A 15,657-nucleotide genomic window follows, 5' to 3' on the forward strand; every position below is an offset into this window, starting at 1 on the left:
CACAACATCTCAGTCCCACCACAGCATCAATCTGTGCAACCATTTACCAACAACTGGGTCAAATATGATCTCTCAATGTTTCAAGCTTTATTAAAAATGTCAGAAAAAGAGGTTAGTATTTCACTTCTGTTCTTGGATTTTCGTCACAATAAAATACACTGAACATATTCTTCACAAAAGTTATTTACAAAAGTTTAAGCTATTGCCATTATAAATGACAATAACTTTTATTTAAGTATTAATTATTTAAAAAATTCAAAGCCATTGTTATTTGTAATATCAATACATCTAAGTCACGTGAATACAACACATATTGCATTACAAATGCTATAGGTGTCACAAGTTATAACTATTGGCATTGTAAATGACAAAGCTATTATTTTTGCTATTTTCAAAACCAACACATATATAAAAAATGTGTCATTTACAATACCAATAGCTCAAACTTTCCTAATGCGAGACCTTATGCATTGCAAATGCTTGTTTTAAAAAAGTATCCTTAAGCAGAAATGCCAGGAGTTCCGTTAGAATATGCTGTTGGCTGGAGCGGCCCGCCAGTCCTCTCTCTGTGTCGATGCTCGCCGCTCTCCCCGTCGGCCTGGGATGGGAGTGGATTGGGAGCGGAGCTCCGGGAGGGAGGAGGAGGCCGGCCGAGGGAGAGAGAGACCCGCAGCAGGAAGGACGGGAGACTGCGAGAGTGGCAGCGGGCGGCAGGGCCCCCTGCGCTCCGCTCGAGGGCTGACGGGCGGCGGCCGGTGCGGGCACTGCCTCGGGGCGGCTCCAGGTCCCCTCGCAGTCTGAGCTCCAGAGCCGGCAGGAGCGGCGGACCGAGCGCACGGAGTTGCGGATCGGCCTCGGCTTGTCATTAGGAGACAGTGGCGGCGGGTCTCGGGGGCGACATGTCGCGCCCCGCCGTGCAGCCGAGTCAGCAGAAGCTGGCCGAGAAGCTCACCATCCTCAACGACCGCGGCGGCGGGATGCTGACCCGACTCTACAATATCAAGAAGGTGAGGCGGGGTCCCGGGAACTCTGACAGCCGCTGCCCGGGGAGTGGGGCAGGGGTGGGCGTTGCCAGGTCACGGCCACCCTCAAATCTGCGTTTCAGTCTCCAAATGTACATTTCTAATGTTATTTTTATCTCTTGCGCGCTAAAGCTTTCGGAAAGAAAATCAGGGCAGGGCAAAGGGTCATCAAAGTCATCATTCAAAAACTATAACTACCAAGATTCGGTGCCAAGGAGACCTAACTTCAAGTCCCTTTCCCTGAGGAATTCTGCACTTATGACCCTAGTTTTAGTGCTTTTATGCACGTTTCAAGCGCAGGGAAACGGCCTGGGAACTTGTGGTGAAAGTGAGCATCATTGCCTGGCCACTCCTCGCCCACGCCCCGAGAGTGTTTATCATTTGGTCTGTGCACGCTGCACACCCGCCCCTTCTGCTGAGGTGTCCTCTGTATGGCGCACGAATGCAGGCCCCTACACGCCCTACAACTCTTGAACCATTTAACACACAGCAGCTGCTGCTAGTTAGACAGACTATTCATTGAGAGAGGCAGTGAGTAAGCAGTCGATGCAAAGCCACGCCTCTGTGCTCGGATATGGAGTACTCGAGTAACAGGGTGTTTGTCGGCCAGCTTTCTGAATCTCGACCAGTAAAGTTGCCCAATGTTAATGTGAGTTAAATGAACAAGCGATGGAGACACGCCTGTAGACACAGCCTGTCAAGTACAGTGCCTCAGACATTTGACTGCATGCCAGGGTCACCCCTGAACACATTACCGTCTGATGGTAAAAAGATTAAGAAGTCCCGCTTAAAATATTGGCATTTATTTATAAGCTGACAGCAATTTCATCCCTTAACTTGAGTATGGCTTGTACGTGTACAAGACAAAGTACTTAAAGGTGTGGTTTAGTACCCGCTGCTTTAACTCTTCAACTAAAAGAAGTACGGAGCAGAACTGGAGTGCAACCTTTTTTGTATGACTCGTGTTATTGACCTACCTGATTGTTTACGCTACTACTTATTTGTACTTATATCATTATTGATGTATCTGGCTGACTATGCTCCCACATGTACCTTCCCCACCCCAATTGTTATTTACTCACATGTTGTACCCTTCGTCTGTAAAGCGCTCTGATATCTGCAAAGATCTTGTTCGCGCTATATAAAACTTTCAAAATAAATAAATAAATAAAGGCAACAGAACTAGCCATATTTAATCATAAGTAACCTGACATTTAAAAGCGTTTCAAAAATGATAAAAGCTGGTCTATTAAACATGTTTTTTCTCCGTTAGGTAGTAGAGTTAGAAGTTTTGAGAGATTAGCTTAACCGTGACACGGAAAGCGTTATTTACAGTGGTTTCATAATGTTAGGGAACTATCCTATTATGGGATGGATCATAGTCTGGTATGGGCCTGATGTGTAGTAGAGTATGGGAGTATTGAACGTTCCTACTTAAAAGTAAATGTCTATTTTATATGAACAAATAAAGGAAGCTTTGAATAAACAAAGACTAACATTTAAACAACTGAACAAACTTTAATTGCACAAAAGAGTATCATTGGAGTTAGCACAATAGACAGTGGCCATCACAAGAAATAACGCAATGAACACAATCTCAGCTAAAGAATGGTTGTGACCTAGGTCACCGCACACTCAGTGGTTCCCAAAGAGCAGATGCTACACTCCCAGGGCTAACCATTCCAACTACACTCCAATTATTAAGTATTCTGCAAAAAGATATGGGACAAATCTCTGTACAAATCAGTACAAAGAAAATATTTTCAAAATTATAACACAGAATTTGAAAGATACATTATTCGATCCAGCGCACGAGTAGTGATTAATTAATAATTCAACCAATCGGTTGAAGAAAGTGGTTGGACTACTAATGGGATATGTTATAAAAACATATTTATGCCCTGGAGAAGTCCCGATGTTTATGGGACGAAACACATTGGTTGTGTCTTGCCCTTATCATGTTTAATAAGATGTAAATAAAGAACAAACTTTTAAATATCCTCATGCACTGGTCTGTGGTATCTTGACCAACAAATTGGATCTATACACAAGCTGGATTGTATTAATTATTCAGAACTGCTACCAGTCGGTTTCCATCTGGGTTGTAGCACAGAATCCCTGATACTCATGGCTATTAACGATTTGAGATTGGAAAGTGATGGGGCCAGATTACAGCACTGGTCCTTTTGGAGTTATATGCTGCATTAGACACAGACAACTGTACAATTCTTGAGGATTGCATGAGGGCAGCTGGACTGACTTTGTTTCTAAATAATCATACCCAAGCTGTTCAACTCAGTATTTTCACATTCACTATATCACAGTTTATGTGTGGAGTCCCTCAGTGCACCTCTTTATCACCACACTTGTTCAATGTGCATATCGCCAAACGACGTAGACTATAATTATGCAAATGTCTTTCAACTCTTTTACCATATAAATGATTCAGCAACCTCCCAGAAAGAGATCTAGAAAACAATGACATTCATCTGGCACTTGGTGAGCAGCAACCAATTAAAGCTCAACGCTGGCAAGTCAAAAATTGTAATTTTAAATAATCATGTTGATCTCTGGTCAAGTGCCAATTGGCCATCGGAACTGGGCTATCCCCACTCACAAAACCCTGAGCAAAAAGTTTGGGAATTGTGGTAGTTGGCCACCTTAAAATGGCAGCCTTGGCAGGAGCAGTCACTACTAAATGTGCCTTCCTTTAAAAATCATTCAGGAAATTGGCACTCCTTTTGCCATTGGAAGCTCTGAGATCTGGGATCATGGCCACTATCATTTCAGAACTAGATTTCGCCAACTCTTGTCTATTTGGAGTTACCTGCTGTGACCACTCAAAGGCTACAATTTATTCAGACCGAGAGGGCACCTTTCATTTTTAAATTGCCAAGAAGGTCCCATGCGACACTGACCCTAAACAATTTAATTGGCTGCTGTTGGAAATGGGATCCCCGGCTGGCCAGGGCTTTCGCCAAAGTCAGTCAGAGACCACCACACCCAAGTCAGGGCAAGGGAGTTACACGCCAAGATAACCCCTACTCACCCTCTAGGTAACGTGGCGCGAGCAGCAAGGCTAAACTTGGAGGCGATGTAAGTTAAGTATTTGCGCACGCACCCCAGCAACAACAACCAAAGGCCCACCACAAAGGAAACTCCACACAAGGTTATATAAAAATAGCCTTTGTATTACACCAAAACACATTAGATAAAACACACACTTTACAATGTGCCAGAGGCACGGGCAGAATTTACAGGGGATATTGTACAAGACAGGGCCACCTGGACCACTGTCAGGAATCAGAAGTAACACTTAGTAAAAATAGCACTTAGAATGTAAAATTACTTTAGCACAAAATAGCACACAACCAGTAATCACTGGTAACCAGGATCTCACTAGCACCACCTCTACCAGGGAGAAAACAACCACCTATGTATCACAATACCTGTAGGGGTGTAAGAGGAAAACACATGATGCAATGCATAACATTTATTCAGAGGTGTAAGGGAGGAAAACACATGATGCATCACAATACATTCAGAGGTGTAAGAACAATAATAATTGCGCCAATCTCACAAGTCACCACCTGTGACTGTCCATGTGTCCCAATGTCAGGGCCTAAACGGAGCAGCTGCCCACGAAGTGCTGGGCAGCTGTGTGAGACAATACTGGGGCCAACGTGGGAGCCTCACTGGGCTCTATGCCCCAGAACAAAGATGTGCCCCCTAGAGCCTCTCAGGGCTCTAGACACAACTGTGGCGCTTTTGAGCCTCCCTGGGCTCCAAGTAAATCAAAATGCTCTTCTTGAGCCTCTCTGGGCTCAAAACACAATTGTGGGGCTCACGAGCCTCTCTGGGCTCTTCAAAACAACTGATGCCCCCGGGGCACCTCGTGGCTCCAAGAAAAATGCCCCTGAGCCTCGCAGGCTCCAACAAACAAATGCCGCCGTTATGAGCCTTTCTGGGCTCTTGAACGATGGGGGCGCTGTAAGCGGGAGTCCCCCTCCTGGGGACTCCCAGGGCAATGGTGCGCACTGAGCCTCTCGGGGCTCAAGCGACCCTGCAATGCCCCCAGAGGTTGCGCTAATGAGAGGGGGCGGGGCGGACACCGGCAATGTGTCCCGACGCCCCCCTCTCCTTTCCCAAGCACCAGCACTCACCGGGACGTGACGCTGCAGCTCTCCTCTGCCCGGCGGCTCTTCACGGGAGCTCCCGCTCCCCAGGGGCTCCCTTCCCACACTTCTCCCTCTTGTGGGCGGCGGGGCTCTCCTCTCCGCAACGGGGCCCCGCCTGCACCTTCCCGCCGCCTCTCCTCGCTGCTGGGCTCTCCTCTCCGGCGGCGAGGCGGGACTTCCGGTTGCTTCCCCGGGGCCGCGCACGGATTGGCCGGCCGGCCCTTCACTTCCGGGTCACCGCGGGAAGCGCGGCGGCCCGATTCAGGCAGGCAGGCGGGGTGTAAACAGCAAATGCCGGGTGGGCACCGGCTCTTTTAATCAATTATAAAGCGAGGTAGGCACTCGCTAGGCAGGCAAAGCGCTCCTCAGCGCTTAACAGGCAATTTACAGCGCTCCCTGCGCTAGGCGGACAATCACAGCGCTCCAAGCGCTATAATCAAAAACAAAGCGCTTCCAAGCGCTAGAGGGCATAAAGCGCGCTCCTAGCGCTACAAACAGGATAAAGCGCTCCCAGGTGCCCTCAGCAAGCAGGGCAGAGTGCCAGCAAGTCCCTGGGCAGGCAGGGGGGCAAGGCTGGGCCCAGAGCCAGCTCACTGGGTCTCCAGGCAGGGAGACACCCCAAGTGGCGGTCCTCTGGCCCAGCAGCAGCAACAGCCCCCTCAGGATCCTGGAAGAGAACAACTTCAGTGGGGACACAGCCCCATTTTTATACAGTGCATTCCTTTGTTCAAGGGTGCAGAGTGGGGGCGGAACCAGTCGCAGCTGGTTCTTGAGTACTCTGTTTACCTCAACCACCCTCTCTATTCACTGGCAGGGCTTGGGTCATTAGACACACCACAGGGGGGCGGAGCCAGCATTGTGTGGGGAAAACCCAGCCCATCCAGGACACAGGTACACTCCTCCCACACATCACTCATGCTAATCTCCCACTCACCACCGGGCAGACCCATCCAGACTTTCTGGAGCCTGGCATGCCAGCCAGCTCCAGCCAATCACACGCCAGCACCCTCACAGCACACGTACAGCCATGTCTAGAAATGGCGCTTCGCTACTAGACACATACATGCTGCATACACCATCTCGCAGCATTCACTCTCACGAGTTCACACATACCAGACTCAAGCCTGTACACCCCACGCATCAGGAACTACCAGGGACACATACATTCCCCATGCATTCCTATGGGCGGGCAGGCCTAGCTCAGCACATTCACTCAGAGTGCGCACGCACTTTCCCCTGGGACACAGTGAAAGTGCGCAGAATCCAAAAATCACCATCTCCAGGTCACCATTTCAAGCAAAAAGTCTAGGGGTGAACCTGCCCTAAGGGCCAAAGTCCAACAGCTGCCCAAAAGACACAGAATTCAACAACCACCAAAGTGCCAGCTAAATTGGTCCATTCAAACACAATAGATAAGGAACAACCAACAGAGAAGTAGGACTAGTCGTCCAGGGAAGTTGAACACAAAGTACTGGAAAGAGAGAAAGTCCCTCTGCCCTCATAAGAATAACAATAACGGCAGCCATCTTTCAACGTCTTAGTTCTCGATAACACACAACCCAGTTCATAACAAGGATCAGTGAGCGAGTGAATAATTACTATCTTTTTGAAACCCTACGTTGAAGAGATAACAGATGAATAATTAGTTGATATAGAGGCTATATCTACCACTACTCAGCAAACCCTTATCTAGACACTCCTAGTTCTGGAGAGGAAAACCAGAACTAGCACTAAACAACATCGGCAGTGATTCTACCCTGAATCAAAGAGAAACCATAAGACATGCAACACGGAGATAGAATGAATGAAAGACACCTAGAGACTGTTGGCTTAAATGCCCAGAATATAAAATATCTGCCTGATCTTACCAAAAATGCAGCTAAGAAGTTCAAACACGACACACTGAGGAAAAACCCGGACACACTTTTCTCGGATCTATATTTCAATGTAGTTAAAGGTACGACAATGAACGACCTCATATTCTACACAAATAAAACAGCTAAATGGCGCAATGCCTTCACAAAGCTGCTTGCCATTAAAGCTACGAAAAACATCCCACATGGCACAAAGATGATGACTTTACCATCAATAAGATGCAGAGCCGAACTAAGCATCTCCATATATAAATCCGGAATTGTGCTGGTACAAGCAGCAAACCGAGAACTAGAGAAATTTGACAGGATATTCCAAACGATAAAAGATTCACTAGAAGACCCAAGATACCAATTCCACCTGACCCCATCACTGAACACTCATGACATCCACAATAACACTACCAGAGGCACCAGTAGAACTAAGGGCCACCAACACGCTCAAAGCCCTAACCCGGAAGATAGACCTGAAATAGTAATGTCAGTACCAGAGAACACGACAGATAGGACAGAGAGATCTACCTATCAAGCAAACAATGAACAAGACCAGCTTCAAAGTGAAGAGCCGCCTTCGTCTCCAAACGATGAGACTTCCAACGTAGTGCTTACACCGGCCACGAATATAATACCCTATGATAACCAGGAATTGGATGAGGCAGAAGATACCAATCGTCCTATACCTCTCTCTAGTACAATACTAGCGTTGAACGGATCCTCTACCACAAACGTGCTCCCAACAATACATAACATAGCCAGCACCGACGACATCTCCAATAGAATGAGAACTGTCAATCAAACAAAGGATTCAAAGAAAAGGGCTGCGGAACTTAGAACAGATCCAAAACGAAGACGAACAGGACACAAAGGCAGGATAAACAGATCTGACATACCTAAGAAATCAATTCAGAACAAGAGAGATATTAAGGAACTTCAGAAACTAGTGAGCAAGCTGACACAAGTCACTATTAATACTTTACAGGCGATTGAAAAAATTGGGGCAATGACGGAGAGCATTCACTCAAAGGTCGAACATATCCAAAACCTCGGACACTCCTCACAAAGAAACAGTAATGAGACTACCATGCTTGCAAAAAATAGAGACAACCGTCCAGACAGGACAAAATCTTTGTCAAAGGAGGAAACTCTGGCACTAATCCGAACGTATGAACCACTGAACCGCATGGAAGAGGAAAGAATTAAAACAGTACCACTCGACTACAACAGAACATCGAGAAAGAAGGATAGAGCATCTAACCCTCACAATTTACAACACATACAGCTAACAACAACTGAATCCGAAAATATGAACCTTAGTAACAAAGAAAATCCTCTGACATGTCTTCTACTCAATTGTCGGTCGGCAACCAAACATGCATCGGACTTAGCGGACCTCATCATTAACAAGGACATTGCTCTGGCAGTCCTCACAGAAACATGGCTTACGGAATCGTCATCCCCAACCATGGACCTCTTAGTACCACCTCAGTATAACATCTTGAGACTGGATAGACCTAAAAAGGTAGGGGGAGGTATAGCTTGCATTTATCGATCAGATATTGAGGTCAAACAAATTCAAGCAGACCCTCTAGAAGCATGCGAATACCTGGGTCTTAATATAAAATATACTAACAATCAAAGATGCAACATGCATACGTTTTACCACCCACCAGGAGATAACGCAAAGTTCACAGAGGAGTTAATGGAGATCATAACGGCCAACTCTAACAGCGAAACCAAAAACATATTTCTAGGCGATTTCAACGTACACTGGGAGGACGACAATGATAAACTGGTCAACACGCTTAAAGATTTCCTCGTCGAACTAAACCTCACCCAAACGTGCACACAACCCACACACTCGAAAGGAGCGACATTAGACTGGATTATCTCAAGGAACAAAGATACAACTATCCTCTCCATAACTCCATGCGACTGGTCTGACCATCATGCTATAATATTCGGGATACCCATAGTGGAAAAAGGCAGGACCAGACAACCCTTCCAGTCCAAAAAATGGATGCGGGACACAAAAAAAGCAAATATGGAGCTATTGGTTGAAAGCTGTGAAAGAGACCTAAAGCCACCGAACAACATGAAAAATGTCAATGAGCTGACCGATCATTACATAACTGCGGTGGAAAATATCGTCAATCACACCATGCCATTAAAACTGAAAAGAGTCACGGAGAAGACAAAAAATCCATGGTTTAATGAGACACTAAATGAAGAAAGGCGCAAATTGAGGATGGCCGAAAGAAAATGGAGACAACACCCTTCATCCCCTGACCTGAAAGCCCTCAGAATAATCAGAAGCCAATATAACAAAAAGATCATCAACTCAAAAAAGGAGTTCATGAGATCTGAACTAGACAATGCCAAAAACAGACCACGAAAACTCTTTGAAATACTAAAGCAACAATCGAACAAATTAGCCAAAACCGGTCAAGAGAATACAAAAACATCCCTAAACTGCGATGACTTTTCCACATTTTTCACAGAGAAGGCTAAATCGCTAGAAGCAGAGCTCAAAAACGCCGTGGCGAACCTTCCCATCGAACGACTGCATTCGAGCGATACCGTCTCTTCAACGGAGTGTACTAATGCAAAAAACAAGTCAAGCTGGGATACATTCGAACTGTACGACCAGCACATGATCGCCAAGACGCTCTCAGAAATCAAACCAAACAATCACTATCAAGACCCACTTCCGGCAAAGTGCTTAAGAGAAATCAACCACGTTTTAGTTCCAATATGGACCGAAATAATAAATGCTTCTCTATCACAAGGGATCCTCCCTGACTGCCTAAAAACAGGTCAAGTCGCACCCATAATCAAAAAACCCTCAGCGGACACCTCAGATCCAAACAACTTTCGCCCAGTGACCAATATCCCTGTACTAGCCAAGTTAATTGAGAAATGCGTCCAGAACCAACTCAGCCAACACATCACCAAGTTCTCCTTGCTTGACGAATGCCAGTCAGGATTCAGAACAGGACATAGCACGGAAACAGCGATTCTCCATATTGTTGATGATGCGATACAGGCACTTGACCAAAATCAAGCATGCCTACTGATTCTCCTTGACCTGTCGTCGGCGTTTGACACGGTAAACCACGAAGCATTACTGACCAGGCTGCAGGACAGGATGGGATTGTCGGGAATTGTACTGAACTGGTTCAACTCCTTTTTACAAAACAGAACACAGCGATTCCGGGTCAACGAATCTATCTCACCTCCATGCCCTATCTCAATAGGAGTCCCTCAAGGATCGACGTTATCCCCAGATCTGTTTAACCTATACGTCGAACCACTTACAGAAATTCTCCAAAAATCACAGATATCATATCACATGTATGCGGATGACACGCAGATATACATAAAGATCGCATCCCTAAAAGACATTGAAATAATGAACGAGACATTAAAAATGGCACTACAATGGCTAACTAATAATCATCTGAAACTAAATGCTCACAAAACAGAGTTCCTACTAATCTCACCACCAAGGAGCCAGGCGGAAATAAAGGAATGGACGAAAGTCGTGACTGCGCTTAACTGCACCCCAACCCTAGTCAACTCGGCTAAATCGCTTGGAATCACTTTAGACGAGAATCTGGACATGAAAGCCCACATTAACTCAATGGCTAAAAATGCCCGCTTCCACCTGAACTACTTAAGAAAACTGAAACCATTCATCTCAGAGCCGGATCTCAAACTGGCAATCCAATCCTTGGTTATCTCTAGGATTGAATATGGCTGCACCACCTTAACTGGCCTACCAAAAACGTCCACAGCCCCACTAAAAGCCTGCCTCAACGCCGCGGCAAGACTTATCACCGGATCTAGGAAATATGATCATATATCCCCACACTTGAAAGCTTTAAACTGGCTACCTTACGAAGCCAGAATCCAAATGAAGATAGCATGTATCACGCATAAAGCGCTCCACTACAACACCCCTTGATACCTAGCCAAGAAAATACAGCTGTCTGGAGGTAACCGACCAGCAAGAAGCGCTGAGGAGTTGCTATTACGACCAGCCATCTTCAGAAAGAAAAAAACCTATGACAGAGCATTCTCAGGAGCTGCCCCCAGAATCTGGAACTCACTCCCTCCAACCATTAGGAAGATCAAAAATGTGGCAACATTCAAGCGGGAAGTGAAGAGCCTTCTGATGAACAAATACAATAAATAGAGAAGAACATTGATCACTGCCCTGAACTATTGCTGCTTTATTTCAGAACATTTATGACATCAGGAAGGCGAAGAATAATCAGTATTATAAAGATTGCTAATTCTAGGATAGGATATGAAACGGACCATAAATTTATCTCCAAACTCTATCTTTAAATGACCTTACAACCGCATCCCTCAGGGACTTATAGCTATCTACCTCACCTATGTGTATATATTATAACTATCTACCTCACCTATGTGTATATATTTTGCTTTTGATATAATTGGAGCTGCAACTCACTTTTAACAGCAATGCGCATGTGTCAAGAATGATTACATTTCATCTACATCATATCTGTGATTCTTATAACTGTTAATATATATGTTATGCTTTCACCTACTCTATGTTAAGCGCTCTGATACCCACGGGTCTTGTTCGCGCTATACAAAACTCTATAATAAATAAATAAATAATAAATAAATAAATAAATAAGTCCTGGTGCATTACATTTAAAGCACTAAACAATCGGGTCCCATATTTCTTGAATAAGAAAATAAGGAAACGTGCCAGGTTGCGAGCTGAGGTCTGTTGGACTGAACTAACCGTCCCAAAATATAGGAGAGAAAGAATGGGCGAATGAAGTTTCTCGGTTCTGACTCCCACGGTATAGTACTCACTTCCACAGCCTGTGAATGGAAGCAAACTTCCTCAGATTTCGAGAGTACTTTTAAATGTGGCTTTTTACATAGGCATTTAATTGATAGACCACATCCTAGAGTCCCTATGACTCAGCAGCCTTTGCTCCTGGTAACTATGTAGCGCCATGAAACCTATGGTGACCACATGTTTTACTAAGTGAATTTAACATAATATAACATTGCAGTGGTTGCAATTGCTTACTCTGTGGTACTTTAGCCATAAAATATATCCAATTTAACTCCGGTTTGGAAATCTATGTAATTTGTCTTCTCTTAACCATCTTTTATTAAGTTTGGGATTCATGTCTTGCCGCCTGGATATTCTAATGTTACACAAAAAGATGATGGACAGAATGCCGAACATTGTCAAACACTTACCCCAGTCACAGATCTGGGTTAAATCCATCGTTTTTGTGCTCACCATGCCATCCCAGTTTGGAACCAGCCATATGAAAATCAGTCTTGACTCTGTGCCTCATGGGAACAGTCCAGCCTGAACTGCCAAGCCTGGTCTTCCCTGGACCGGAAGCAAGCATCCTGGGACCGGTTTCGGAGCATCACCCCTCATCAGCCAGGCCAGCTTGAATCCAGTGGCACAGTGAACCTGGGACTCACGTCTGGGCATACACACAGATGATGGACGGAATGCAGAGCAAATCATACATTCACCCCCAGTGAATAGATCTGGGTTAATTCCATCATTCTTTTGCTCACCATGCCACCCCAGTTTAGACCCAGCCATATGCAAATCAGTCTTGACCCTGTGCCTCATGGGAACAGGCCAGCCCGAACTTCCAAGCCAGGTCCTCCCTGGACCAGAAACAAGTATCCTGGGACTGGTTTTGGGGCATCAACCCTCATCAGCCAGGCTAGCTTGAATCCAGTGGCATAGTGAGCTCAGGACCCACGTCTGGGCATACCCGGCGCACTTAGGGTGAGAAAGCAAAAGACACACAGGTGATGGACCTCCTGGGACCCGTCTCGGGGCAGTTCGGGCAGGACTGTTACCTTGGAGAGCTGGGTCAAGACTGATTTGCATATGATTGGGTCCAAAGTGGAATGGCACGGTGAGCAAAAAACAATGGATTTTGGCCCAGATCTCTGCACTGGGGGTGACTGTTTGATAATGTTAAGCATTTCCTCCATCCTTTCGTGTTGCTATAGGTACCCCAAGTGGGAAGGGAATGCCCAGACATGGGTCCTGTGCTCACTGTGCCATTGGACTCAAGCTAGCTTGGCTGATGAGGGGTGATACCCAGAAACTGGATGCATGATGCTTTTTTTGTCAGGGAGGACATGGCCTGGCAGTCCAGGCTGGACTTTTCCCATGGTGAGCAAAGTAAGACTGATTTGCATATGGCTGGGTTCAACTGGGGTGGTGTAGTGATCTAAAAAGGATGGCTTTAACCCAGATCTCTGTACTGGCGGTGAATGTTTGACAATATTCAGTATTCCGTCCATCTTTTTGTGTTATTTTAATGTTATATCATGAAAAAATGCCCACACTTTGCTGATGTTTGTGCAGTGCTGATCTAGTGGAAGATGTGGTTTTTTTAATCCATTTTTATTTATGTGTACAGTTGGGGTCAAGGTTGTTGTGAAGCATTGTAGCATGATAACTCGAAAACAAGTAGAGAATTCTAAAATACCATGTTGCACTACTTACATTTTATAGCATGCTAGTGCCCAGAGAAAAAGTTTACATCTGTATTAAGAATTTGGAAAAATATGGTTAAGACTTGGTACTCTAATTAAAAGCACACATCACCCCAGATCACTGGAACATTTGATCTTGTTTGTTTTGCACGGTCATTTTGTTTATATAGCACTGTTGCTGTCAGTATACGTTATTCTGTTCTATTATTGATTCGAAATTTGCGTACCATTATCGTGGTGGGTCATTACATTTTAGGATGTTTAACTGTGAATGCTGTTACGTGAGTATTTTTAACAGATTCGATCATTTGCTGTGTTGTGGTTCTATATATAATTTAAGCGAACTGTGCAGATGAGCACTATTCTTTGACGCACAGTTGGTTTATTCTTTTTCACCTGCAAATTTGTTTGTGTAGCACTCTTTTGTGAACAATTAATGTTTATGGATTTGTTTCAAAATAAACATTATTATAGTGTTAGCTATGACTAAACTTAACTTGAAAGGAATGGCTGGGACAAAACCGAAACACACTGACTATTTACCTTCTGCCCCCCCCTCCCCCGAAGCCTTTATCTTTGCTGCAGTAGAAATCTTAAAAGAACGTAAATTGACAAAAAATAAAGTAAAACATGAAGACTACGCATGTCTCGCTGTCTACCATTGCTGTCCACCCGCAATTCGAGGAAACAGAATTTACCACGGCCAAAGGGGATAAAGACTCCTTTATGAGTATCCCTTGTGCTTTGTAAACGGTTTCACATACACTTCATTTAAAGCATATCCCCGGGTTTATGTGAAGTGCTCCAATGTCCTTTGAGGCCATTGAGTGCTGTATAAATGGCCTCTATAAATATGTAAAACAAAATATTCAAATTATTTCTGGTCGGTGTTTTGCAAGTGGGATACCCTCTCACAGGCTAACATGGGTACAGTTAAAAGTGACCCAAGTGCAGAGCACTCAAGTCTTGTTATACAGGTCGGTGATTTTGAAGGTTTTATATGGAAACATTAATTACAATAGAGGATGGTCTGTATATGTGACATATATACCTGAGCGTTTTCCAGTTTTGTTCTTCCAGATCTGAATGTAGAGCTACATTTACAAGAATGGAAAGGACATTCTTGTATTACTCATTTCCTATGCTGTAGACTTTCGCCATTCACACAGATCCCACCATGAAACTTTGAATGGAATCTTTCTAAAACTCACCCAAACCCCAAATAAAGTACATGCCATAGCACCTGTCCATTGTTACATGGGATAATGTGCAGGGAAAAAGTATAGCTAAATATGCACATAATGATTATATGCAGACATCACAAAACTCCTTGGTGACTTGAAATATCCTGATTGTGTTCAACTTCAGATCCCATATACATGGAATATTCACATGGGGACCTTGTAGCAAGCAATTAGTATCTTATTGGCAATGAACATTGTTTTATTAAAAATACTTGCACATGTTCCTTCTTTTTTTTTTTTTTTTTTTTTTACTGGATCACTAGTATCAAATAGTCACATGAAGTTAGTTTTGCTTATTTAAAATTGATGCTTTCATGAACAAATAAAAAAAATATACACTTATAAAAGTAGGCCTATAACAAAATCTACTTATTTAGAAAGTATATTTCATGGAATCCCGGTGAACAAAACGTATGTCTAAACAGAACTAATTAACCAAAGTTGTTCTAATATTTGTTCCATTTCAAGCCAGGCTATTGTGTGTCCACAAAGGTGTCAAGAAATTTAAACACATCTCCCTATTAAAGGCTAGTTATTATTAAAACAACCAAACCTTTCTGCCAATCTCAAGAATTCTAAACCATGATTTTAAGTCTTTAGCTATCAGCTTTGGGCAAATGTGCAGAAAACGTGACAATGTCTCCTCCTTTGCCCTGCAAGGCCAGCAACAAGAATAGTTTACATAGGGTTTCTGCAAAAATGGTAAAGTGAAATACAATCAGTGTGAGAAATAACTGAAATTAAATAGTTTGCCTCATTTCATTGTTTTGTGCCATCTGTTAAATACTATTCAGGCTGTAATCCAAGGTAT

At 44.2% G+C, this 15,657-nt stretch overlaps 1 protein-coding gene across 1 annotated transcript in view; it reads left to right on the forward strand.

The window, feature by feature from the left end:
• Positions 1 to 568: 568 nt before the first annotated feature.
• Positions 569 to 15,657, forward strand: part of NCKAP1 (NCK associated protein 1) — a 577,107-nt gene continuing 562,018 nt past the window's right edge. Inside the window, exon 1 of the mRNA XM_078680487.1 lies at positions 569 to 1,007. Coding sequence (XP_078536613.1) covers positions 900 to 1,007 — 108 coding nt within the window. The 5' untranslated portion in view covers positions 569 to 899. The remainder of the gene's footprint in view (positions 1,008 to 15,657) is intronic.

Source organism: Lissotriton helveticus, chromosome 3_1 (genome assembly GCF_964261635.1).
Source record: "Lissotriton helveticus chromosome 3_1, aLisHel1.1, whole genome shotgun sequence".
Lineage (NCBI taxonomy): Eukaryota > Metazoa > Chordata > Amphibia > Caudata > Salamandridae > Lissotriton > Lissotriton helveticus.